General features: G+C 43.9%; 1 protein-coding gene across 6 annotated transcripts in view; it reads left to right on the top strand.

Moving 5' to 3' along the window:
* Positions 1 to 27,736, top strand: part of CARMIL1 (capping protein regulator and myosin 1 linker 1) — a 476,507-nt gene that overhangs the window by 265,019 nt on the left and 183,752 nt on the right. For all 6 annotated transcript variants that reach the window (XM_033934492.1, XM_033934489.1, XM_033934488.1 and 3 more), the window contains exons 13-15: positions 3,887 to 3,990; positions 11,267 to 11,344; positions 11,463 to 11,539. In XM_033934492.1, the coding sequence (XP_033790383.1) occupies positions 3,887 to 3,990; positions 11,267 to 11,344; positions 11,463 to 11,539 (259 nt within the window). The remainder of the gene's footprint in view (positions 1 to 3,886; positions 3,991 to 11,266; positions 11,345 to 11,462; positions 11,540 to 27,736) is intronic.

Genomic DNA, 27,736 nt, shown 5'->3' with positions numbered 1-27,736 from the left:
TATTTTAGTAGGATTTATTTACCACCTTTTTAAAGAAATTCACTCGTCAGTGTCGAGCAAGAATAAGTAAAACATAAGCAATAGACTTTTACAGGAGTAAAAATATTTGAAAATAGCAGTACATTGTAAGCAGCATACTATATACTAGCATATGGCATATATAGTAAAACATTTATAGAAAAATAAGATAGAGTAACACAAGTTGGAAAATAAGCTGGGTGACTAAAAGAAAGTTGTGTGTGGGGTCAGAAAAGATGCATAAATATGATTTCAGCTAGGATAAGCAGGTGGTATTAGTCTTTCTGTGCATATGACTAGCAAGTTAGCTTTTCTTTCAGGTTGGGACTCTTGTAGGATCTGAAGATAAAGAAATTTCCCATTTGAATTAGGAGTACACCTCTCCCTCCGTATTTGCGTTTTCAGCATTTGCGACTTCACGATTTTTAGCATTCTGGCTCCTCCCCCCAAATTACATCATCCATGGCCAATTTATAGAACTGCCACTAACACCTATTTTTTTTTCTGTGCGTGTAAGTGCAAGTAATGGGGTGCAAAGAGGGCAGGGAATAACCTTGCATACTTGGTTTTAGAGGCAGCGCCTGGGGGGGAGGGGTTGGACCACAGCTCATCTCCACTGGGACCCTCGGAGGTAAGAGCGGTGGCTTGGTGGGGTGGGAGGGGTTGGAGCGATGTGATAGGAGTTGGCGGTGTGCTTCTCTCTCTACCCTGCTCTGTAGATGGGGCTCATCTCCACCAGGACCCTTGGAGGTAAGAGCGGCGGCTTGATGGGGTTGGAGCGACACAACGAGAGTTGGCGGTGTGCTTTTCTGTCTCCCCTGCTAAGTAGACGGGGCCAGGGTTAAGGAGAGATCTGGCAGGCGGGGGGAGGAGGCGAATAACTGTTATGTTGTTCGTGGTTTTATTATATTCTCGAGGGGTTTTAACAGAAAACCGCGAATAACATGAAAAAGTTATTTGCGGTTTTTCTGTATTTGTGGGTCTGTAAATCCCCTGTCACCGCAAATATAGAGGGAAAAGAATAATCATAACATAACATAAAATTTTATTTATATACTGCGATACATCGTGAAGTTTGATGTGGTTAAAAAATTTATATAAAGACCCATACATAGGAGGTGAGGCTACAAATGCAAACAGTCTAGGAACAAGACAAGGTCTATGTCAGATACAATCACGGTAATTAATATGAAACTCAAGTAGGTAAATATCTGTGCAAGGAGCAGTTACAGTCGTTTGGGGGGGATGAGGCACGGAGAGTAGTAGTAGTGCTGCCCGATTCACGATTCAAATCAATTCACCGATTAGAATCAGGTGAATCAATTCAATTTAATTTGCGGAGGGGAGGCAGGCTTGTGCAGAAGGAGGAAGAGGAAGGAGTAAGAGAGGGGAGATGCCAGACCTGGGATGAAGGGAAAGGAAGAGAGAGAGACCAAACCAAAAAGGGGGAGGAAAGCAGAGGAGATGTGCTGGACTAATGGAGAGAGGGAGAGAGAAATGCAAGACCACAAGGGGAAGGGTACATGAGGGACAGATACTGCTCCAAAGTAGGTGGGCAGGGTGCAGGATGCTAGGAGAGATAGTAGGAGAAAGCCTGTGCCTGGTGAAGGGGATACAGGAGGTAAGGATGAGAGAAAGAAGAAGCTGGATATGGGGAGAGATAAGATGCTGGGCATGGAGGGAGCATAGGAACAGGGACACAAGGGGGACAGTCCTGGAGAAGAGAATAGGGACAGGGACACAGAAGAGAGATGCTAGATGAAAGGGTAGTTGAGAAAAGGAGAGATGGTGGATCTATGGATGGTGGAGTCCATTGCTGCAGCTGCGGGGGGATGGAGATGAACAAAAGGAAAGATGCCAGACCTCCGGGAAAGGAAAGGGAAACAGAAGGGGAGGACAGAGATGGAAGATGGATGGTTAGTACGGAGAAAGAAGGAGAGCCTGATCAGAAGATAACCAGACCAACATGGGTCCAACATGATTAGAAATATGACCAGACAACAAAAGGCAGGAAAAATAATTTTATTTTCTGTTTTGTGATTAGAATATGTCAGATTTGAAATGTATATCTTTCCAGAGCTGGTGTTAGATCGCGAACGTGAGCTAGGATTTAACAGAGAGAGGAAAAGTATTTTTTGTTTGTTTATTTTGTTTATACCACAGGACAAGTGTGGGTAGGAGAGGGCAAAGGGGGTGAAGAGGCTATAAAATAAACCCATCAGGTTGTTTGGAAAAATGTCAGATGATGTCAGAGAAAGGGCGGGACCGCCGGAAGAAAAAGCAGCGCAGCAGGGCTCAGAGAAGGGGCGGGACCGCTGGCAGAGGAAACAGCTGGGCTCGCTGGCATCCGGAAACAAGGTAGACAGCTTCTCCATGGGGGAGGGGGGGTGAGGCTGTGGGGGTGCGAGCGGTTCTTCGGGTGGGGGTGCGAGCGCTCCTTCGGGGTGGGGGTGCGAGCGGTCCTTCAGGGTGGGGGTGCGGGTGTGTGCGAGCGGTCCTTCGGGGTGGGGGTGCGAGCGGTCCTGTGGGGGGGGTGAATCGGGGGGGGGGGCATCAGGCTTTCAGGGTAGGGACAGGACTTCAAGGAGGAAAGGAGAGTCGGGGCGGGCGAAAACAGAGTCGGGGTCTCCAGAGGAGAGTCGGGGCGGGCGAAAGGAGAGTCGGGCAGCATGCGCGATATACGGGTGTGCGCGGTATATAAAAATTTATGTACATAAATATGTGTTTTTTGCGCGCTATACCCGTGTGCGCGTTTTACATGGGTGCACGTTATCTATGTGAAAATACGGTACAGTAGTCATGCTGAGGATTAGGGCTTATGCTAAAACAACAGTAGCCTTCCAAATGCTTTTAATACCCCTTCGCAAGATCTTCAGATGTGCCTTTATGAGCTGTGTATTGTGCTCCACAAATTTTACACCCATAATTCCTCTTTTGATCTAATGTTTTTTTTTATAATTTTATATAATTTCTTGTAATAACTTTAAACTGTTTCTTTCAATGTTCAAATATTCAAAATGATTTAAACCACTTATTTGTTCTTTTTCACAGTGTCGGGTAGGGACATGTCTTTTCCAACATGTTTTGCCCTTCGGCTTTTTCAAAGTAGCTCCCCCCCCCAACATTTCACTCACTGCCATCCCAATTGCTGCTCTATTTCAACAAATAACAAATAAAATAAGTGGTTTAAATCATATTGAATATTTGACCATTGAAAGAAACAGTTTAAAGTTATTTCAAGAAATTATACAAAAATATGCATATGAGGATTTGTGTGTGGAAAATTTGTGGACCACAATACGCAGCTCATGAAGGCACATCTGAAGATCTTGTGAAGGGATATTAGAAGCATTTAGAAGGATAGTGTTGTTTTTGCATATGCTTTGACTGACAGTATCAGCATTTAAATTGGCAATATCTATATAACTTTTTGAGGATCAGGGCTTGGCATAGGATTTGAAAGGGAAGGTTGCCAAAGTAATCACTGTTAGAAATTTTAAAATAAAGTTCTAGAATTTAGTTCTATGATAAAAGGTTTTTCTTATCTGGAATGATTCAGTAATAGTTTATTTCATATTAAAAGACTAAAGAAGTGGTTATGAGGTCTCCAGTATCTATTTTATAAAAAGATTGCAAAAGCAGATTCTATGATGCACAGTTTATAAAATATCTATAGTCAAAAATTCACTGCTTTGAATATAAATAAAAAAAAACTAAAAACCTTTAAACATCTGAGCAGGCTGAACCCTTTCATTAACACACAAATATACTTCTTTGTTGGCACAGTACTATAAAATTGGTCTTAAACTTTAGATTTTCAGGATTTTTCCACAAAATGATACTTCACAATTTAAGTATTTTGTTGCAGGAGTGAATAGCCTTTCCCAGTCACTGAATGCCAATCAGCTGATTGCAAACACTCTTACCCATCTTGACCTCTCAGGGAATGTTCTTCGTGGAGATGACTTATCGGTATGTTTTCTTTATTTTTGTGACATCTCAGTACGGTAAACCTGTTAGCAGTGTAACTCAGGGTAGGTCTCTCCTGTTGTCAAGTGTCACAAACAGATTATTTCTCTAAAGAAGCTGCTTTATTACAGCAATATTATTTTCTCCATTGGAAAGTAGGTTTTAATTATACACACAAGTGGGTTAGATCAATGTTTCTCAACTCAGTCCTGGAGTACCCCTTTGCCAGTCAGGTTTTCAGGATATCCACAATGAATATTCATAAACATGATTTGCTTACACAGCCTCCATTATATGCAAATTTCTTTCATGCATATTCATTGTGGATATCCTGAAAACCTGACTGGCAAGGGGGTACTCCAAGACTGAGATGAGAAACACTGGGTTAGATCACTCAATAGCACCAGGACAGAGCAGATTTCCCAGAGCTCAGAACTAAAAGAAAAAGTTCTGAAGATGCATGTCTCGTGCTCAAGTCCCCTCAGTTATCTCACTTTTGTTTTCTTTGCTCTTCCAATTTTCTAATTTCGTTTTCTCTAATTGTTTTCCAATGTTGTATGTGTGTGGGGGGGAAGGGGAGGGGGAGGGGGGGTTGGTGTTTTTAGTTTACATTTTTCTTATCAAAGAAAAGTATATTCTTTAATGACACAAACGCTAACCTCAACGCCAGGTCAGGTTGTCATGAAAGATGAGTTTACCTTTTCAGTTTCCTTACTTTTACTAGAACATCCCCTTTATTTTTGCAGCAAGTGTTTAATTAATTTGTCAAGGTCTACTGCAAGAGCATCCTGGGAATGAACTATCTGAGGATTATCAATTATTTCTTCAACCCAACCCTGTCTTGTCCATAAGGTTCAGCACATTTTTTTTTCTATGGGAATGAGAGATGATGATAATTCTGGATAATCAGTACAGCTCTCCCTCCGTATTTGCAGGGGTTAGGGCAGAGCCGGCCTGCGAATAGGGAAAAATCGTGAATAAGTTTTTGGGCCGGCTCTGACCCATCCCCGCCTCCCTGGACCTTACCTGGTGGTCTAGCGGTGACTTGGGGCAGGATCAATCGTCCTATGCTCCTGCCCCGTGCAAAGCTGTCATCAAAATGGCTGCTGTGAGTTCCCGTTGTAGTCTCGACAAATGCGCCAGCAAATTAGGAGCAAGTGCATGGTCACTTGGGTTCTCAAATTCTACAAAACATTTTTCAACTAGTGTACTCCTCAAATAAACTTGTTTGTCAGCAGTCAGAATACAAAACTACCTCTTTAGTATTCCATATATCTTTGACTATCTTGTACATGTTGCTCTAGCTGTAGATTGGATTTGGCCTCTGTGCTTATCTATCATAATAGCCAAAGCCAGTACAATAATTCTTAAAACAGTGTATTGGCCTCTTCTAAAATAATCTCTCAGTTCTTTCTCCATGCAGGTTCAAAATCTTTCCAACCTTAATGCATGGCCTGGATATTTTCTAGTATTCTAACCTCAAATCCCTGGCTCTCATGGCATCGAGGTTGATCAGTGCCTAGTTTCTCTTTGGGACTCTCATTTGCAATTCCAGATATTTTTGTGGCAGCAAGATGAACATACTTTCAAATGAAAGTGTTTTCTATCTGCTGATTTGTGAAAGGTCAAGATCCTTTTTGGTATCCACAAAATATCATGGTCCAATAGCTGTGGCATTTCTAACATCTAGGACCCCAGGCATCTGTCAGATTACATCCCAGTATAGTGATCCCCCCAGAAATTTTTTCCAGCCAGGTGGCATGAGAAAGTAGCCGGGTGGGGCAGGATGGGGAAATTTGGTGGTGGGGAAAATTAACCCCCTCTTTTACTAAGGTGCGCTAGCGTTTTTAACGTGCGCAAACCCCCGTACTACGCAGAAAACTAACGCCAGCTCAATGCTGGCGTTAGTGTCTAGCGCGTACGGTAATTCTGCACACGCTAAGCGCACGCTAAAAATGCTATCGCAGCTTAGTAAAAAGAGCCCTAAATGTGTACTATTTTTATTAGTTAATTATTATTATTTTCCATTGCTCAATATGACTTCCTTTTTTAAGGTTTGACACTTGTGCCAGAATATTTTTACTAAATTTAAGAAGTATCCAATTCTAGAAGGGAATAATTAGATATTTACCCTCTTTCAAATGTATAGAGGTTTATAAAGGGGAAATGCGTTAATTAAGTCAGGTTCAATCTAGCCATTTATTTCTGCATGAATTTAAACAACTAAAAAAAAAAAGAGATAGATATAGCTCATCCAGTCATACAAGAAATGGCTCTACAGTACCTCTAATAATGTTTTGATTACTAGGTTCCTTCCTGAGGTCTCACTGAGGATGAAATAGATGCGATCCCCACTTCCAGACCTCTTCCACATAATTTATGGAGAGGTGTTACTGAGCCTTGAAGGAGACCTGTGTGATTGATTTTTATCTGCTACTTTTTTGCTGTGCACTTCCCCCTCCGTATTCGCAGGGGTTAGGGGCAGAGTTGGCCTGCGAATATTAAAAAACTGTGAATAATATTCGGACCGGTTCTGTCCCTAACCCCCGCTTCCCCCAGCTATTTTAAGTCCTGAAAGCTCCCCCTTAAGCCTTACCTGGTGGTCTAATGGGTTTTCAGGCAGGAGCGATCTTCCCACGCTCCTGCCCCGTGCAGATCGCTCACAGGAAATGGCTGCCTTGAGCTCCCATAGTCTCTCAAGCCATTTCCTGTGAGCAATCTGCACGGAGCAGGAGCGTGGGAAGATCGTTCCTGCCCCCAAAATCTGCTAGACTACCAGGTAAGGCTTAAGGGGGCGTTTACAGGGCTTAAAAATAGCCTGAAAATAAAAATGCATTTTTTGGTTTAAAACTGCGAATAAGCAGATACGGAATTCGCGAATACGGAGGGGGAAGTGTAGTGCAAACTGAGAGCTAGGGCAAACCAGTTTAGGTAAAGAAGCAGGTAATAATTAGCAATGTACTAAAAATATTTTATTTTTATTTGCTTATAATGTCATTTGAAAGCTGCTTGATGTTAATACAACTTTAATTTAATTCTTTATAGTGTGTTTGGGAGTAGGGGGTGGGACAACACCTACATCAACAGTAAAGTTAGAATAGGGTCATTAAATCCAGTGGCGTACCTAGTATATATGACAGCCAGTGCTGATCATTTTTTAACATCCCCCTCCTCTCTATAAAAAAGATATTTTTAGTAATAATCCATGAGTCACACAACAAGGGTGCACCTAGGAAAAGGCAGCATCTTAAACACTGAAGTGAGCACTAGAACACCAACACGCGCATTGTAAAACTAAACAAGCCAGATCCTGCACAGTCGATGCTAACAGAAAACCATGTCCTTTTCATACACACAGACAGATACACCCTCGCCCAATATGGAATAATCATAAACTAAAAATAGAGCTATGTAGACAAAAGTTAAACTGAACCAAGAAATCAGACTCTGCATACAATGCAACACCACAGAAACAGTGACACATCCTCTAATACTGTGCAAAATATAAAGACAGTAGATGTAAATTTGAAATAAACTTCTACATAACAATCACCACTTTACAAATTAACAAACAAATAATGAGAAATAAGAAAATACAATTTTTTGGACTAATCAATTTTTCAATTAGCTTTCAGAGGCCAAATCTTTCTTCAAGACAGTACAGCCGGAGTGCCCACACTTTTTTAGCTTGCGAGCTACTTTTTAAAATGACCAAGTCAAAATGATCTACCAACAATAAAATTTTAAAAACACAAAGCACACTGTACGCAGAGAAAATGTTAATTATCATTTGTATTTGGGTTTTTTTTTTTCAGAGGTCAAGGCAGATGACTTTAAAATATGCAATGTCACCTCAGTAACAACTATACAAAAATAGACAAATATACCCCCTCCCCTTTTACTAAACCGCAATAGCGGTTTTTAGTACAGGGAGCTGCGCTGAATGCCCCCGCACTGCTCTCGACACTCATAGGCTTCCTGCCCTAAAAAACACTTTCACGGTTTAGTAAAAGTGGGCCATAGTGCAAAATATAGACGGCAGATATAAATTCTCAAAACGGACACATTTTGATAACTAAATTAAAATAAAATCATTTTTCCTATCTTTTTGTCTGGTGATTTCATGAGTCTCTGGTTTCACTTCCTTCTTCTGACTGTAAATCCAATATTTCTTTCTTTCTGCCCCTCCCCTTTTCTTTCTGTCTCTCTTTCTTTCTCCCCCCTGCCTGTCTTTCTTTCTCTCTCACCCTGCCCCCCTTCTTTATTTCTGCCTTTCTTTCTTTCTCTCACCCTGCCCCCCTAAGCCATCGTGCCAATTTCTCCACTTCCCCGATTCTTTCCCTACCCCCCAAGCCACCATGATGATTTATCCCTGCTGCTTCCCTGAGCCAGGCCAGGCACATACAAGCGCCGGACTCACAAGACTTCACCTCCGACGTCAATTCTGATGTCGGAGAGGAAGTTCCAGGCCAGCCAGGCAGCGACGGAGGGAAGCTTACAACTTCCTTGCTTCGGGCCTTCCTCGTTGCCGGGTCCTGCCTTCGCGGAAACAGAAAGTAGGCAGGACCCGGCAGTGAGGAAGGGCCAAAGCAAGTTGTAAGCTTTCATCCGTCGTTGACCAGTCTCCTGCCTTAGCCCGTAGCGAACTCATGCTTCGGAGCTCTAAGGTGTATGTGCCGGCTTCCCTTCTCTTTCCCCCCCCCCCACCCCTCCTGGACGTAACTTCATCAAGTACTGATAGATGGAATTCTGACTTCTTAGAGTCTCTCGCTGTATTCAGATTTATGGATCTGAGCATCATTCCTTCTTGTCACATGAAACCGCTGTTGGAGTTGATTGAAATCATCATTGCTGGAGAACCTAACATAAATACTTTTTCTAGTGGCAGTTGCTCCAGCTATTAGAACTGGTGAACCTCAAACTATAGTCACGTACGAGTCTTATATTCCGTTTTATCATAATATGGTGGTTCTATGCATTCTTATTAAGTTTCTGCCAAAAGAAGTCATTCCTATCCTTAATAAGGACATAACATTGCCTGTCTTCTTTCCTAACCCTAATAGATACAAGTGTAAAAAGCCCATCCATAATCTGGATAGTAAGTGAGATCTTACTATCCTGAAAAGCTGTGTAGATTGTGTGATGTTCTTTTGTTATTTGACTCCAATAGACTTGGTAGCAAAGGATTTACAGTACTAGCTAGTTGGATAGTGTCCTGTATTCTCTTTGCTTATGATCAGTTTGGTATCTTCATATCCATTGCAGTCGAGCCTCTTAAGATCAGAGCCATTGCTACTGTAGTGCTTTTGAAATCTGTTTCCATTAGGGGCATCTTTAAATCAGCTACTTGGTCCTAGTTTTCATACCCTCATTTCACACCACTGTCTAGACCAGAGTGTCACAGACTTTTTAAGCTGCTGGCACACTAATCTCGGGGCTACAGCTGGAGGGCACCCAGTAATTCAGGGACGTCAACTCGATGATGTCACATGCATGTGTGATGTCATCGCAAGCATGGATGTCTGCCGCGTCTCTAATGATTTCCCCCTCACTCCCAGTAAGTCAGTTCGTTGTCGGCGACCCCCCCCACCTCTTTGACTCACCCAAACCTCCATTGACCCTCCCATCCGACCCTCCCTTCCTGCGGTCTGGTCGGCTCCCTTAGTCCCTTGCCACCCCCACCTCCCTTCACTTCCCGCGGTCCCAATAAAACTGCCGACTCCAGCAATATCCACAGCACTCTACACACGCTGCTTCGGGGCCTTCTACTGCCCTGATTTCCTCTGTCATGTCTCTAGTTATGATGTCATCAGGGATGTGTCAGAGTAAATCAGGACAGTAGAAGGCCCTGAAGCAGCGTGTGTAGAGTGCTGCGGACACTGCTGGAGTCGGCAGGTTTGTCGTGAACGCAGGAAGGGCGGGCGGCAAGAGACTAAGGGAGCATGCAAGACCGTGGGAAGGGAAAGAGGGGTAGGGGGAAAACACTGCTGCAACTGCTGCACAGGGATGTGGAGGGGAAGGGAAATACTGCTGCTGTTGCTGCACAGGGAAGTGGTGTGGGGGGAGGGAAATGGAAGGGGAGGGAATGCTGCTGCAGCTTTTGTACAGGGAAGTGGGGTGGGGGGAAATGATGCTGCACAGGGAAATGGAGGGATAGGGAATGCTGCTGTGGCTACTGCACAGAGAAGTGGAGGGGGGAGAGAAATGCTGCTGCATATGGGACAGGGAGAGAGACAGATAGAAAGAAAGACATATAGTGGGAGGGAGGGAGACAGAAAGAAAAGAAGAAAGACACAGGGGCAGGGAGAGAGACAGACAGAAAGAAAGACAGCAGGAGAGAGAGACAGAAAGAAAGAAAGACAGACAGACATATATCTAGCACCCGTTAATGTAACAGGCTTAAAGACTAGTATAATATAAAGCTGTAAACCTAGGGGAGGGGGAAACATTTCAGTAAAGAAAAGTTACACCTGCTTTAACAAGCAAGTATAGTCTGGTTTTTTCAAACAATTCTTTTTACTTGGTTGGCACTGTTCCATTATTTTAACTTTATTCCCTAATTTCGGTAAAAGAAAGCTAATGACCTTTTGGGCTAATTTCTCTGGGCTAATTTAGGGCTCCTTTTACTAAGGTGCACTAGCATTTTTAGCCCGCTAACCACGCACTAAACAAAAAATACTAACGCAAGCTCTATGGAGGCATTAGCGTTTAGTGCGTGCGGTATTGTAGCATGCGATAAAACCGCTAGTGCACCTTAGTAAAAGGAGCCCTTAGTTATTGAGATTGGTAAAAGAAATTACTTTAACTAGCTACAGCTTAATAGATCTGACCTACATTCAATAAAAATATGTGCATGGATATCCTTAAATCTTAACACGGGGAGTGATTAGTTCTTATTTTTTTATTGACTAACATAATCTGAACTCATCAAGTTTAGTCTACAGGTTAAAATTAGATAACTGCATATTAAAGTTTGCTGTTCTAGAGCCTCTCATTATGATTGCCCAATTTGGGTTTAAGCAGGAGTGCAAAGCACCTTTTATGAGCTGTGATTTCGGTCATGTCATTTGGTTTGCACAGTTCAGACAGTGTTCTGCAGCATGAATAAGTTAGCCAGTCTGATGAAGCATTCAAGTTTAATGGAATATTGTTTTATCAAATCTGTCTGTATAGGAAAAGCATTTCGGAAGAGATTGCTTAATTTTGGGGTGGGGGGAGGAGTAGGAAGCATTTGCTCTACACTCATAATTGTTATGTTTTCTTTGTCTCTAATTTAAAGTTCCTGTACAGTTTTCTGAGCCAGCCAAATACCATTATCCATCTGGATTTATCCAACACCGAATGTGCACTAGACATGGTAATTCTTGGCTTTATATTTAATTTATGGTTTTCATATGGTAATATGGGATAGAAATCCAAAACACTGAATTATTATCTTGATGCCTTAATGGTGCCTTTGGTTTTTTCCCCCTCAGGTTTGTGCAGCACTTCTTCGTGGATGCCTTCAGCATTTAGCTGTCCTCAATTTGTCCAGGACAGTTTTTTCTCACAGGTGTGGTCAGTTTACCAGCATTTTACACTAATATAAGTACATTTTTAAACACGTTAAAAAGATTAGCTTGTGCCATTGGTCAGTCCAGTCCACTTTAGCCTGGATTCTGTAACCGGCGCCTTTGTTGTTGGCCACCTTAAAAGCTGCCGCCGATCGTATGTCAATCATGCGATGGTGTTGGGTACAGAACCGCACCTCTGTCAAAGGGAGGCGCCAGAAATGTAGTTTTTTTCTGGCTTACATTTCTGGCAACTACCTATGATATGAATCGTGCCTCTTTAGATGCTATGGGCAGCCTAATGCCACTTCTGGCATTACTCTCATAAATATAATATTGGTCTCTATGGATAATTCTCTATATACTTAAAGAGTGTCTCATGGACCTTGGCGGTACCTTCTGCATATAATAAACTTTCCTCTATACCAGGGGTAGGGAACTTCGGTCCTCAAGAGCCGTATTCCAGTCGGATTTTCAGGATTTCCCCAATGAATATGCATTGAAAGCAGTGCATGCAAATAGATCTCATGCATATTCATTGAGGAAATCCTGAAAACCCGACTGGAATGTGGCTCTCGAGAACCGGAGTTCCCTACCCCTGCTCTATACAGAATATTGGCACCAAAAATCGTCATCAGTCTCACAATCAATAATCATATACTTAAACATTCTAATTAAGATATATCAGTACTCATCTCAGTCTACGCGGGTGGGGGTTGGCACTCCGACATAGAAACTATGTTTCGCCCTAGTTGGGCTTTATCAAGGATAATCCCCCTCAAGCCGAACGACTCATGAGTACTGATATATCTTAATTAGAATGTTTAAGTATATGATTATTGATTGTGAGACTGATGACTATTTTTGGTGCCAATATTCTAGAAGGAAGGAAAGGTGTCCCTCAGGGTTCAGTGCTGGGGCCAATCCTGTTCAATATGTTTGTGAGTGACATTGCTGAAGGGTTAGAAGGAAAAGTGTGCCTTTTTGCAGATGATACCAAGATTTGTAACAGAGTAGACACCGAAGAGGGAGTGGAAAATATGAAAAAGGATCTGCAAAAGTTAGAGGAATGATCTAATGCCTGGCAACTAAAATTCAATGCAAAGAAATGCAGAGTAATGCATTTGGGGATTAATAATAGGAAAGAACCGTATATGCTGGGAGGAGAGAAGCTGATATGCACGGACGGGGAGAGGGACCTTGGGGTTATAGTGTCCGAAGATCTAAAGGCGAAAAACAATGTGACAAGGCAGTGGCTGCTGCCAGAAGGATGCTGGGCTGTATAAAGAGAGGCGTAGTCAGTAGAAGGAAGAAGGTGTTGATGCCCCTGTACAGGTCATTGGTGAGGCCCCACTTGGAGTATTGTGTTCAGTTTTGGAGACTGTATCTGGCGAAAGACGTAAGAAGACTTGAGGCGGTCCAGAGGAGGGCGATGAAAATGATAGGAGGCTTGCGTCAGAAGACGTATGAGGAGAGACTGGAAGCCTTGAATATGTATACCCTAGAGGAAAGGAGAGACAGGGGAGATATGATTCAGACGTTCAAATACTTGAAGGGTATTAACGTAGAACAAAATCTTTTCCAGAGAAAGGAAAATGGTAAAACCAGAGGACATAATTTGAGGTTGAGGGGTGGTAGATTCAGGGACAATATTAGGAAATTCTACTTTACGGAGAGGGTAGTGGATTCCTGGAATACGCTCCCGAGAGAGGTGGTGGAGAGTAAAACTGTGACTGAGTTCAAAGAAGCGTGGGATGAACAGAGAAGATTTAGAATCAGAAAATAATATTAAATATTGAACTAGGCCAGTTACTGGGCAGACTTGCACGGTCTGTGTCTGTGTATGGCCGTTTGGTGGAGGATGGGCAGGGGAGGGCTTCAATGGCTGGGAGGGAGTAGATGGGCTGGAGTAAGTCTTAACAGAGATTTCGGCAGTTGGAACCCAAGCACAGTACCGGGTAAAGCTTTGGATTCTTGCCCAGAAATAGCTAAGAAGAAAAAATAAAAAAATTAAAAAAAAAATTAAATTGAATCAGGTTGGGCAGACTGGATGGACCATTCGGGTCTTTATCTGCCGTCATCTACTATGTTACTATGTTATATGCAGAAGGTACTGCCGAGGTCCATGAGATACTCTAAGTGTATAGAGAATTATCCATAGAGACCAATATTATATTTATGAGAGTACTTGAGTGAAGGGTCTTTGGAAATACTGATTGTTGAGTAACCGATTTGTTATTTACTTCTGGCATTAACCACACCCACAATTGCATTAGGTGGCCTAAAGCAGCTGCAGAGGCATGATTCTAGCATCAATTTTTTAGACGCCAATAGGTGCCTAAAAAAACAGCACCATTTAGAGAATCTGGGCCTTGGTCTAATAAATATTATTGTTTGTAGATGAACTCAAGACTGATCCTAACCTTAATCTTATGGAAACACAAAGATCCCTCCTCTGTTATCCCTGGAGCCAAATAAGTGCCTGACTCCAGCAGGGTATATTGTTGATAACAAAATAATCCAACTCTATTATATTATAATTGTGGCATTTCAGGAGGAGTATGTTCTCCTTTAAGATGATCTTGAACTATTGGGAATGCTATAGTATGGACATATTGGTAAACCAAAGTTTTATATTAACTTTATCGATGGTAAAGTCCATGGTGCCTTTGCTTGAACAGTGATGTTTTCAGTGCAATAGGAATAGTATGCTGAACCAAGGGTCTTGCATCCACTCCTGCGCGTCTGTTGCAGGAGATACTGATTACTGTTTAAAGTACCTCCTCCTCTTCCCTGCTCTCTGCTGCCCCCAGTCGGTTATTTTTGCTGCAAGCGAGCCTGCGGCAACAACTTTGATCTGCTTAGTATTCTTTTTTGTTTTCCCAGTATTTTATGCTTTTTTTCATGGTATTTTTGTTCCTTTTTAGCTCCTGTGTCTTCCTAGCCTGCATGAGATAAGCAGACTTCGATCTGCAGCTGACAGGTGGATCTTGCGGGGGACCTGCTCAGCCAGCCTGCTTGAACTGTGGAGCTCGGGGGTTTCCCCTTTGGTTTGCTCACTCCTTGACTTGATCAGGAGTGCTAGTGCAGGCTGTACAGGCACCAATTGTGTTTCTTCAGAGTGCACATAGTGTCAGCTGTACTTTCCTCCCCCTTCTTTGTGGCGTTTGGAGTTCTCGGGGTTTTAGGCTCAGTCTGTCTTTGTCTTGACTGGCAGCTGAAGAGTCAGAAGAGGTAGTTTTCCTGCTGGCAGAGGTCCTCTCCTATTCCAGCTACCCTGAGCTGTAGCAGGCTGCAGCACATGTTCCCAGCATCTGGTCTGTGAGTAGGGCTGTCACAGCCCATAGAGCAGTTCTGGGAGGGGTCTGAGTTTGTGGTTTCTAAGATTATATTTTGTTGTAGCCTTGTTCCCACCACCCCAAAAATCCTAAAATTGCTGTTTTTTTAGGTCCTCCGATTGAGTTACAGCCATTTTTTCAATGGGAAATCCTGAAAACAGCCATCTTGGATTTTTCCCAATTTGAATTCTAAGTTCTCAAACTTCTTCAAAAAGCCTCGTTTTTTATTCTAACCACTAGGGACATGAATTCATGCACCATGCTCTGATGACATGAATTCATACAAAGTATGTGCTTGATGGGCACCTGAAGAGCACCCTTGCACCACTTTTTCTGTCACGCATGCTGTGGTGGCGGGAACCTTGGGTTCAGCCTCTGACCACCTTATTAATGCTGCCAAATAACTGTTGGGCTGGATAGGGGATCATTTTGCCAGCTTGGAGTCCTATAATATGGCACCAGTACCTCGTAAAGATTCTAATAGCCCCAAAGCGAAAAGAAAGTGCTCTAATCCTCCTCTTGAAGGGGGATCTTGGTCCTCTGTGTCCTTCATGCTTGACTTTGTGAACTTGCTCTGACAAGTCCATGTCAGTGGCACTGGTGTGCCTTCCAGGTCAGCTAGAGAGTGACCATCTGTGCAGCCTCCCTGTGTTTCAGCTTCTGCTTCTCCACAGAGGCCTGTGTTATCCCTAGACACCGACAGCTGGTTGAAGATGATTATCTGGACCATGGGTGCCCACATTTTTTGTGCTTGTGAGCTACTTTTAAAATGACAAAGGTCAAAATGATCTACCGACAATAAACTTTAAAAAAACACAAAGCACACTGTACACAAAGAAAATGTTAATTATCATTTATATTTGCTTTTTTTTTTTTTCAAAGAGGTAAAGGCAGATGACTTTAAAATATGCAATGTCACCTCAGTAACAACTATACAAAAATAAACAAATATACTCCCTCCCCTTTTACTAAACCACAATAGTGGTTTTTAGCACAGGGAGCTGTGCTGAATGCACCGTGCTGCTCCCAATGCTCATAGGCTCCCTGCACTAAAAAAAAATGCTATCGCGGTTTAGTAAAAGGGGGCCATAGAGCAAAATATAGACCTCAGATATAAATTCTCAAAATGGAAACATTTTGATCACTAAATTTAAAATAAATTAAAGTTGGCAGCCTATTCTCACATGTGGGTGACGTCATTCACGGAGCCCAGATGCGGACAGCCTCGCAAGCAGACTTGCTTGAAGAAACTCAGAAGTTTAGAGTCTGCCGCACCGCGCATGCACGAGTGCGACTCCTCAGTTCTCAGTTTTCTGTAGAGCCTAGAAGTCCGTCTTTCCGATCTGCGCTTCATGCCTCTCTCACCGCAGCTCGTGTTTTATTTCTTTATTACCGTGTCGCTGTGTTTTCTTTCAGTCATTGTTTTAAAATTTTTTTAAAAAGTTAAACTTTTTCGTCGAGTGACGGCGGGGCCTGTTGCACGCCCTCAGCCTGCGGGCTTTGACTTTGCGGCAGCTATTTTTCCTTCTATGTCCTGGCCGGTCATGGGCTTTAAGAAGTGTAGCCAGTGCCAGCGTGCGATCTCCTCCACTGACCCACACCGTTGGTGCCTTCAGTGTTTGGGCCCTGACCACTGCTCGGAGTCGTGCGTTCGCTGTGCTATCTTCCAACCTCGAGACCTCAAATGTTGTCACGTTCAAGTGGAGAAGATTCGGTCAAGCCTGCTACGGAGTGTCCTCCTACCACTTCGACCTCGACTCTCATCAGACCTTCCTTATTTGGAACGTCCTCAACCTCGAGTAAATCTGCCTTCTCCTGAGCTTCCCTCGGGTCAGATATCTCAGCAGACAGTTCCAGCCGTGGTCCTTAAGCTACCTAAGCATTATTCCTCCAAGTCAAAGCATTTTTCTTCTTCGTCCTCGGAGCCTTTAGCCTCAGCAAGTGGTCCAGTTTCAGACTCGGATCCACAATTGCAGGCTACCATGCAGACCATTTTAGAGCGGGAATTTGTTCAGTTACTGACCAAATATAGTCCTACCTCGACTCTGCTTCCTGCAGGCCAGATTGGGCACTCAGCAGTCTCACAAGAGGTCGAGTCCTTGCCTGTGCCTCGAGCTGAATCTACACACACTATGCAAGGAGTCGAGTCCTTGCAAGTGTCTGGTCTGGAATCTGCAAGGAGTCGAGTCTTTGCGAGTGTTTCATCTGGAATCCTCACACTCCATATAAGGAGCTGAGTCTTTGGGAGTGCTTCGAGTTACCTTGATCCAAACCACTGAGTCTATGGGACTTTGATCTACGGCTTCCAGCCCTATATCCTCACATAAGGCATTGCCCATTTCGACCTCGCACGAGACCTGCTTCTAGGCAGCACTCTCATCGCCGGTTGAGGCACTCATTGAGGCGCAATTCCTCTTCAAGAGAGCAGCCTTCCTCATCCAGGTGTACCAGCTCTTTGAGTTCTCCAACTCCTCGAACCAGAACACCCATAGCAGAACCTGAGGGCTCCGCTTCTCCCAGTGTCTCGTCCCAGTTTGCTTATTCGCTAGGATATCAATGCTCCAGAGAGGCCTCACCTTCGTTTTCCAATCGAGGCACCTCGAGGTGATCGAGTCCCTCTCGAGTCCATCCTCTTGTGGATCAATTGTCCTTTTCCTCCTTCCTTCGTCAAATGGCTGAGGACCTGGATCTTAAATTGGACTCTGGTTCTAAGTACTCTAAGGAGTATTTAGAGGAAATGGGTTTGCCTCGGCCTCTTGCGGAGTCTCTCAAACTTCCTCTTAACAGGCTTCTTTCTCAAACTTTCAAACGAAACCTGGAGACTCCTTATGCCATTCCTGCTGTTCCAGGCAAGTTGGAATCGAGGTATAGAATTGTACATTGCAAGGGCTTTGAGAACTCTCAACTATCTCATCAGTCCCTTCTTATGGAATCTTCCTTAAAGAGGAGTCATCCTTCCAGGGTCTATGCTACCGTACCTCCGGGCAGAGAGGGCAGGATCATGGACAAGTTTGGCTGTCGTCTTTATCAAAATTTGATGATGGCCTCTAGGGTTTTGAATTATAATTTCATCTTACTACTTATTTTAAGTATTTTATTGATATACTCCCTGGTTTTACTAAAGACCTTGCTAAGCACAGACTTTTGGAGTTCCAGCAAGTCATTGCTACCTTAGCACAACTCAGGTTGCACCTTATTCAGTCATCTTATGATGCCTGAACTTTCCTCGAAGGTTACTGCTTTCTCGGTAGCGATGCGCCGCCTTGCCTGGCTTTGCACCATTGATATGGATCCCAACATTCAGGATTGTCTGGCCAATATTCCTTGTGAAGGCAATGACCTCTTTGATGAATCTATAGAGGCCGCCACCAAGAAGTTGTCTGAGCATGAGAAATCTTTTTCTTCCATAGTCAGCCAGCACCTTCCAAGCCTTTTCGATCTCTTCCATCATATCAGAGGCATTATCCTCTGAGGGCAGCTCCTTACACTCAAGTACCTCCCAAGAAACCGCAACAACAGCAAAAGCAACAGAAACCTCAGCCTTCTGCTACACCAAAGGCTTCTCAGCCTTTTTGACTGTCTCAAGCAGAGCGTAACCTCCATCGTTCTGTCTCTGTCCTCTCCTCTTCCTGTCGGAGGTCGTTTCCATCATTTTTACCATCGATGGGAGACCATTACACCTGACCTCTGGGTGCTGTCAATAATTAGGGAAGGATACTCTCTTCAGTTCACTCAGATTCCACCAGAGCTTCCTCCAAGAGAGTATCCTTCCAATCCATCCCACACCGCCCTTCTTCTTCAGGAAGCTCAAGCTCTGCTTCGTCTCAGTGCCATCGAGGAAGTTCCCTTGGAACAGCAAAGCAGAGGGTTTTACTCCCATTACTTCCTAGTTCCGAAGAAGATGGACGATCTGCGGCCCATAGTGGATCTCAGGGCTCTCAACAAATTTTTGGTCAAAGAAAAATTTTGCATGTTGTCCTTAGCATTCCTTTATCCCCTTCTAGATCAGAACGATTGGTTGTGTTCTCTAGATCTCAAGGAGGCTTACACTCACATCCCCATTCATCTGGCCTCCCATCAGTACCTCAGATTTTGGGTGGGAAATCTGCATTTTCAGTACAGAGTGCTACCCTTCAGCCTGGCATCATCTCCAAGAGTGTTCACCAAGTGCCTAGTAGTGGTTGCATCAGTTCTGTGGAACCATGGTCTTCAGGTGGGCAGACTAGATGGGCTGTGGCCCTTATCTGCCGTCTATTTCTATGTTTCTATGTTACCTGGATGACTGGCTCATCAAATATTCAACATCTCAGAGGGTTATTTTAGCGACCCAACGGACTACGTGGTTCCTACTAAGCTTGGGATTCGAAATCAACTTTCCTAAATCCCACCTTCAGCCTTCTCAAAACCTACAGTTCATTGGAGTTGTTCTGGATACTGTCCAACTCGGAGCATTCCTACCTCAGCAGCGTCTGGATGCTCTCCTTCAGCTTTGCCGCAAAGTGTCTTCCCTTTCTTCACTCTCAGCGAGACACATGATGATACTACTTGGTCACATGGCCTCGACCATTCACGTGACTCTTTTTGCCAGACTTCATCTCAGAATTCCTCAGTGGACACTGGCATCTCAGTGAGCGCAGGCTTGCATCCCACTCTCTCAACACATTACAGTCACTCCTTCATTGAGACAGTCTCTCCACTGGTGGATGCTCTCTTCCAATTAGAGAATGACATAGTAGCAGTTACTCGCGGCTAACCCGCCGAAACAGTGGAGCGGTGAATGGCCTTGTCCCCGCAGTTAAGGGAGGTAAGGTGCACGGTCACCAATCGCACGCGGCCCCCTCCCCATCTCCGGCAAAATCCATCTCCCTCCCTCCCCCTTACCTTCGCGGTGCTTTAGAAAATAAACTAAAGCCGGCGAAGACTGCCTGTGCCGCCCTGCAGTTGCGCGTGTGTGGGAGGAAGCTTCTCTGACGCAACTTGGTTTTACATCAGTGTTCTTCAGTGGAGTGCTCATTGTCCGTTCCCACTTCCTTTTGTACTCCTGTATGCATTCCCTCCATTCCCACTCATTCTCAAGACTCTTGTCAAGTTCAAGAACGATCATGCCACCGTGATTCTAATAGCTCCTCGGTGGCCCAGGCAACCCTGGTTCTCCCTTCTACAGCAGGGAGCCATACCTTCTACCAGTTTTCCCATCTCGGCTTACACAGAGTCAAGGATCTCTTCATCCCAACCTGCAGTCTCTACACTTGACAGCTTGGTATCTCTCAACATAACGCCTCTTCAATTTTCTCAACCCGTTCGGGACATTTTAGAGGCTTCCAGAAAGCCTGCCACTAGACAATGCTACCACAAAAAATGGACTAGATTTTCTACGTGGTGCATCTCTCATAACAAGGAACCTCAAGATACCTCCTTGTCTTCGTCTTGGATTATCTTCTGCACTTATCTACCTCTGTCCTCAAGTCTACATCCATTCGAGTCCATCTTAGTGCAATTGCTGCTTTCCATCAGCCTATCGAAGGGAAACCACTTTCTGCTCATCCTGTGGTTTCTAGATTTATGAAAGGACTTTTCAGTGTCAAACCTCTTCTCAAGCCGCCTCCAGTGGTTTGGGATCGCAATGTTGTTCTTACTCAATTGATGAAGCCTCCATTTGAACCAATGTCTATGGCTCATCTCAAATATCTCACTTAGAAAGTGGTGTTTCTCATTGCTCTCACATCTGCTCAAAGAGTCAGTGAGCGGCAAGCTTTAGTTGCTGAATCCACCTTTCACAGTTTTCTATCATGACAAGGTGGTCCTCCGTACTCATCCTAAATTCTTACCTAAAATGGTTTCAGATTTTCATCTTAACCAATCCATTGTACTTCCAGTATTTTTTCCAAGGCCTCATTCTCATCCTGGAGAATCAGCTCTTCATACCTTGGACTGTAAGCGTGCTTTGGCCTTCTACTTAGAACGCATCAAACCACACAGATTTCCTCAACTTTTTGTCTCCTTGCTTGACGAACTTGCTGAACTTCTTCGAGGGAGTAAACAGGCAAAGGCAACCCGGTTGACATTGTATATCTGGATTTTCAGAAGGTGTTCGACAAGGTTCCGCATGAACGATTATTTTGAAAAATTGCGAGCCATGGAATCGAGGGTGAAATACTCACGTGGATTAAAAACTGGCTGGTGGATAGGAAACAGAGTGGGGGTAAATGGACAATACTCGGACTGGAAAAGTGTCGCCAGTGGAGTGCCGCAGGGTTCGATGCTTGGACCCGTGCTCATCAACATATTTATAAACAATCTGGAAATTGGTACGATGAGTGAGGTGATTAAATTTACAGATGATACTAAGTTATTCAGAGTAGTGAAGATGCAGGAGGATTGTGAAGATCTGCAACGCGACATAAACACGTTTGAGAAATGGGCTGCGACATGGCAAATGAGGTTCAACGTGGATAAGTGTAAAGTGATGCATGTCAGTAACAAAAATCTTATATACGAATACAGGATGTCCGGTGAAATACTTGGAGAGATCCCTCAGAAAGAGACTTGGGAGTGCTGGTCGACAAGTCAATGAAGCTATCTGTGCAATGTGCGGCAGCAGCAAAAACGGTGAATAGGATGCTATGAATGATTAAGAATGGGATCACGAACAGATCGGAGAAGGTTATCATGCCGCTGTACTCAGCCATGGCACGCCCTCACCTGGAATACTGTATCCAGCATTGGTCGCCGTTCATGAAGAAGGACATGGTACTATTCAAAAGGGTCCAGAGAAGAGCGACTAAAATAGGGGCTGGAGGAATTGCCGTACAGAGAGAGATTAGAGAAACTGGGCCTCTTCTTCCTGAGAGGGGACATGATCGAAACATTCAAGATACTGAAGGGAATAGACTTAGTAGATAAAAACAGGTTGTTCACCCTCTCCAAGGTAGGGAGAACGAGAGGGCACTCTCTAAAGTTAAAAGGGGATAAATTCCATACAAACGTAAGAAAGTTCTTCTTCACCCAGAGAGTAGTGGAAAACTGGAACGCTCTTCCGGAGGCTGTTATAGGGGAAAAAACCCACCAGGGATTCAAGACAAAGTTAGACAAGTTCCTGCTGAACCAGAACGTACGCAGGTAGGGCTGATCTCAGGGCACTGGTCTTTGACCTAAAGGCTGCCGCAGGAGCGGACTACTGGGCATGATAGACCACTGGTCTGCCCCAGCAGCGGCAATTCGTATGTTCTTTCTTTCTTTCTCTCTCCAAGCCACCATTGCAAATTTCTCTCAGGCGTGTACAAGCGCCTGGCCCACAAGCCTTCCCCCCCTCCCCCCCCCCAACATCAATTCTGACATTGGAGAGGATGTTCTGGGCCAGCCAATTGTTGCCTGGCTGTTCCGGAACTTGTCGTGGGAGGGGAGGGGGGAAGGCTGTGGGCCCAGTGCTTGTACGCGTCTGGCCTGACGTCAGGGAAGCAGGGAGAACAGAACGCAAAGGCAACGTGAGTCTTAGCGATCTACTGGCTCACTTGCTTCCGGAAGGCTTTAAACTAGGTGAGATGGGGGAGGGGACCCACTCTCATTCAAGTTGGGTAAGTAACCCGGAGGTAAGTAACCACATGAATACTAATGGGGACAGAGGGAGGGAGGAAGGAAGGTAGAGCGAGAAACTCAGACCTAGTATCTGAGGTAAGCATTCAAGTCGGTAGAGAGGGAGACAGAGGGAGAGATGGAGACTCCATCTTGGGGCCAAGAGGGATAAAAAAAATCGCATGGATAGGGGGTCAGAGGGGAGAAGTCTCACGGATATTGATGGTGACAGAGGTAATAGTAAGAATGACAAAGGCAAAAATGAAGGCATGACGGAAGGGGAAAACGTCAAGAATGAAGGGGACGCTGAAGGAGATAAAAACATTTAGCAAGGATGACAAAGGCAAAATCAAAGCAAGAATGAAGGGGATGAAGGCAAAATTGAAGGCAAGATTGAGGGGGACAAAGGCAAGAAGGAAGGGGACAAACTATCTCAGTCAGAAAAAACTTCATGCAAAAAGATAGAATGGACAGCCATGTATTTTAATGCCTGTAGCTTGGGCAACAAAATACTGAAACTGGAAACGGAAATGAGAAACGCCGACCTTGATATAGTGGCGATAACAGAAATGTGGTTCTCGGAGTCCCATGGATGGGATATGGTCATACCAGGCTATAACCTACTCCGTTGAGACAGAGAGGGCAAATCAGGAGGAGGAGTAGCTCTGTACATTAGAGATGACTTCAAAGTCACTAAAATCACAGACATCAAGTATACGGGAGAATCCCTCTGGGTGAACCTTGCCAGGGGCAATAACAAATGCCTATATCTTGGTGTTGTATACAGACCACCAAGACAAAAGGAGGATGCAGATGACGAACTAATGAATGACACTGAGACCATCACACTGCGTGGAGATACAGTGCTGGTGGGAGACTTTAATATGCCCGATGTGGACTGGAACAAACCTTGCGCTACAACCAGCGGCAGCAAGAGGCTACTTGCCTCCATGCGAGGAGCACACCTCAAGCAGATGGAACCCACCAGGGACCAGGCAATCCTGGACCTGTTGCTCACCAACGGAGACAGTTTCACAAAGGTATCGATGGGGGACACCTTGGCATCCAGCGACCACAACATGGTTTGGTTCCACCTCAAGAAAGGATCCACTAAGCCAAACACATCAACTAAGGTCCTAAATTTTAAAGGAACTAACTTTCAGTGCATGGGGGACTACATCTACAGAGTGCTGCAGAACCAAAACACAACAAACAATGTAGAGGAACTATGGTCGACTCTGAAATCTACCCTGCAAGGAGCAACCAACATATACATCAAAACCGAGAGCAAACGACGCAGAAAAAATAGACTACAGTGATTCTAGTAAGACAAAAGAAAAAAGCTTTCGTGAACTACAAACTATCACAACGACCAGAAGCTAAAGAAACCTATCTGGCCAATTCCAGAAAAGTTAAAACTACAGTCAGAGAAGCCAAACTCCGAATGGAAGAAAACATAGCTAAGCAGGTAAAGAAAGGAGAGAAAGCCTTTTTTAAATATGTTAGCGACAGGAAGAAGAACACAAACGGTATTGGGCGCCTAAAGAAAACTGATGGAAATTTTACAGACTTGGATGCAGACAAAGCAGAACTACTCAACAACTACTTCTGTTCAGTCTTCACCTGCGAAGCACCAGGATCCGGTCCTCAGTTACAGGTAAAGGGGAATTTGGAGGACCCTTTCCAGGACATGAAATTTACTGCGAGCAAGGTCTACCAAGAATTATAAAAATTAAAAGTAAACAAAGCTATGGGCCCGGACGATCTACACCCTGGAGTACTTCGAGAACTGAGTGATGTCCTGGCAGAGCCGTTAGCTGTGCTCTTCATTCTTTCCCTAAGCGAGGGAAAAGTTCCCCTGGACTGGAAAACTGCCAATGTTATCCTGCTCCACAAAAAGGGATGCAGGTCAGAGGCTGAAAACTATAGACCGGTGAGTCTCACATCAATAGTGAGTAAACTCATGGAGAAGTTGATCAAGAACAGATTGGACATATTTCTGGATGATGAAAGATTAAGGGATCCCCACCAACATGGCTTTACAAAGGGAAGGTCTTATCAATCCAACTTGATAAGCTTCTTTGACTAGGTGACAAAAAAACTGGATGAGGGTGAGTCCCTGGATATCGTATATTTAGACTTTAGCAAGGCTTTTGATAGTGTTCCACACTGTAGGTTATTGAACAAGATGAACTCGTTAGGACTAAGGAAAACACTGACAGCATGGGTACAGGACTGGCTCAGCGGCAGACTCCAAAGAGTAATGGTGAACGGTATTCCCTCAAAAATGTCAAAAGTGACCAGTGGTGTCCCACAGGGTTCGGTCTTTGGCCCGATGATATTCAATATCTTTGTTCGGGATCTAACTCAGGGACTTCGAGGCAAAATTACATTATTGGCTGATGATGCTAAACTATGCAACATTGTGGGCAGAGCAACAGAACCTGATAACGCGACCAGGCCCAGCACTAAGGAACAGACCTGCTTATGTTGGAACAATGGTCAAGTACTTGGCAGCTAAACTTTAATGCAAAAAAATGTAAAGTAATGCACCTTGGGAGCAGAAATCCATGCAGAACATACACTTTGAACGGTGAAATCTTAGCAAGAACCACTGCAGAAAGGGACTTGGGGAGTTCTCATCCGGGAAGATATGAAAGCTACCAACCAGATAGAGAAAGCTTCAGCAAAGGCAAGACAAATGCTGGATTGCATCAGAAGGAGCTTTATCAGCCGAAAGCCTGAAGTCATATTACCGTTGTACAGATCCATGGTGAGACCCCACCTGAAGTACTGTGTCCAGTTTTGGAGGCCACATTATCAAAAGGATGTGAAGAGAATGGAGTCGATTCAGAGAATGGCCACTAGGATGGTCTCAGGACTTAAGGACATCCCATATGAAGAACGTCTGACCAGATTGTGCTTATATTCTCTCGAGGAGCGCAGAGAAAGGGGGGGACATGATAGAAGCATTCAAATATATCATAGGTCGCATTGAAGTGGAGGAAGAAATATTTTTTCTTACGGGTCCCACTGCAACAAGAGGGCATCCGCTAAAACTTAAGAGGGGAAGATTTCATGGTGACACCAGGAAGTACTTCTTCACCGAGCGAGTGATTGATCGATGGAATAAACTTCCACGCCAGGTGGTCGAGGCTAGTAGCGTGCTCGACTTCAAAAATCGATGGGACAAACAGGTGGGGGTACTACAGGATTATGTATAAAAGATGGGTAATCCAGGGAGGGAGGGGTCTTGAGTGGGTAGACTTGTTGGGCTGCCGGCCCTCTTCTGCTGTCATACTCTATGTTTCTATGATCGCGATTGACCTTTTGGGCACCCCTGATCTGGACACTTATACTCTCTCCCTAGGTCAAGCCTTGGTCAGAGACAATGTGACACTGGGCAAAGTGGATCAGGGTCTGAGTGCTGCTGTGGACCAGGGCAAGGACCCCTCAGTTCACAGGCTGTTCAAGTCTGCTGCTGGATGTTCTCATTGATTCTCTTGAGGAGCTCAAAATTGATCCTCAGCCTTTTTCCTATTGTTCCTTGTTGAATGGGATCCACTTTCAGCCTACCGCCTTTCTGTGCCATCCAGAAAGTCATGATTTCTGAGCACCAGGAAAACCCTGAGGGCTCCCTTAAAGTGGCAAAAGCAATGTCTAAATTGTATCCAGTGGACCAGGAGTTCCAGCAGATGTTTACTATGCCTGAAATTGTCTTTTTGTCATTTCAGTATCAGCAACATCAACTTTCTTAGTGTCAGGCATATTGTGAAGTATTACTAAACCACAAAATATCACCTCAGAACCTAGAGGAAATCTACCACTACAGCACTAACTGCAAAAACTCACACAAGGATCCTGCCAACTAAAAGGCAACTCCATAAATAATGCAGTGGTCCATAGAACATTAGTACACCTACTGGGAAAATTGAACAAATCAGACTATTACTGATTGCTACATATAAAATTCATGTTAACAGAATTCATGGCCTTGGTCACAAGCACAGAATAAAGACAGACCCTCACAAAATACAGAATAAGTGACCACAGGATGAAAAAAGAAATATGCAGACAAAATTAAACTCCTAGTATCAATATTCTGCATGCAGAATAAAACAGAAAAATAGAAAGATATGCCATTTCCTCTTGTAATGTGCTATATGTAAAGACAGTATGTTAATGCTTATGTACTTGCTCTGTCCCTAGTGGGCTCACTATCTAAGGATTGTATTGTACCTGGAATAGTGGAAGACTAGGTGACTTACCCAGAATCACATGGAGCTGCAGTGGCCAGAGCCACCTGGTTATTTGATGGGGGTGGGACAGAACATAGGCAGCAGCAGGTGGCTGCTTTTTCTGTTTCAAAAAGTCAGCAATCTTACCTGTATGCACTGAAATTTATCCTGTTTAATTTTGTAGCCATTCTTTTCCTACATATCTAATATCTAAATTTGTTATATCTTTTTTATTAAAGGATTCAATAAACAAGCAAAGAACAGTATCTCAAGTTTCTTTAAACATTCTAAACATTACCAGCACTCACTTACTCCCTTTCCCCTACCCCACAATTTTTTATCACCTCTCCACAATGTTTCTAAATACCAACGTTATATAGTAGGGTGAAAGCATACAGTTATCAATTGCTAGAATGCCTCATATCAACCGTGATAATAAAGGTGAGCCAATCTATTTAGTATCACAAACAAAACCCCTCGTTAAACATTCCATACAGCCTTAAACCCTTTGTCCCCTACCTCATTCCCTTTCTTTTTCCATCACACGCTCTCCAACTCAATCCTTCCATCACACAAACCCATAAAAAAAGATTAATAGCTTCTGAATTTGGAGCAAAACCGTACTCATGGTCTCACTCCAAATGTAAAAATGGAATCTATTCCCTCCCCCTCCGACCCCATAATTTCCCTTGAAATAGTCTGTAGCCCATATTCCCATTTCCCCTCTCTAATCAGCTTGAATCCAGAGAGGTCTCCATATTCATCAAAGCTTTCTGTTAGAGCAAGTAAAGATGATTCCGTATTTGTCAGCTGGACTATTAAATCATCTGCAAAAGCAGCAATTTTGAAACTATTGGACCAAATATGAACCCCTTCAATTTCTGGTTATGCAATATAACCTGAATAAGGGGATCCAAAATTAGCACAAATAAGAGGGGGAGAGTGAACAACCCTAGTGGGTCCCTCAAGAAATAGAAATAGGATCCAAAAATATTCCATTCACCCAATCTCGAGCTTTAGAGGAAGAATATAGTATCTCAACCACTTCAAT

This window comes from Geotrypetes seraphini, chromosome 2 (genome assembly GCF_902459505.1).
Source record: "Geotrypetes seraphini chromosome 2, aGeoSer1.1, whole genome shotgun sequence".
Lineage (NCBI taxonomy): Eukaryota > Metazoa > Chordata > Amphibia > Gymnophiona > Dermophiidae > Geotrypetes > Geotrypetes seraphini.
Note: the sequence above shows the minus strand (reverse complement) of the source record. Positions and strands in the feature narration are given on the sequence as shown.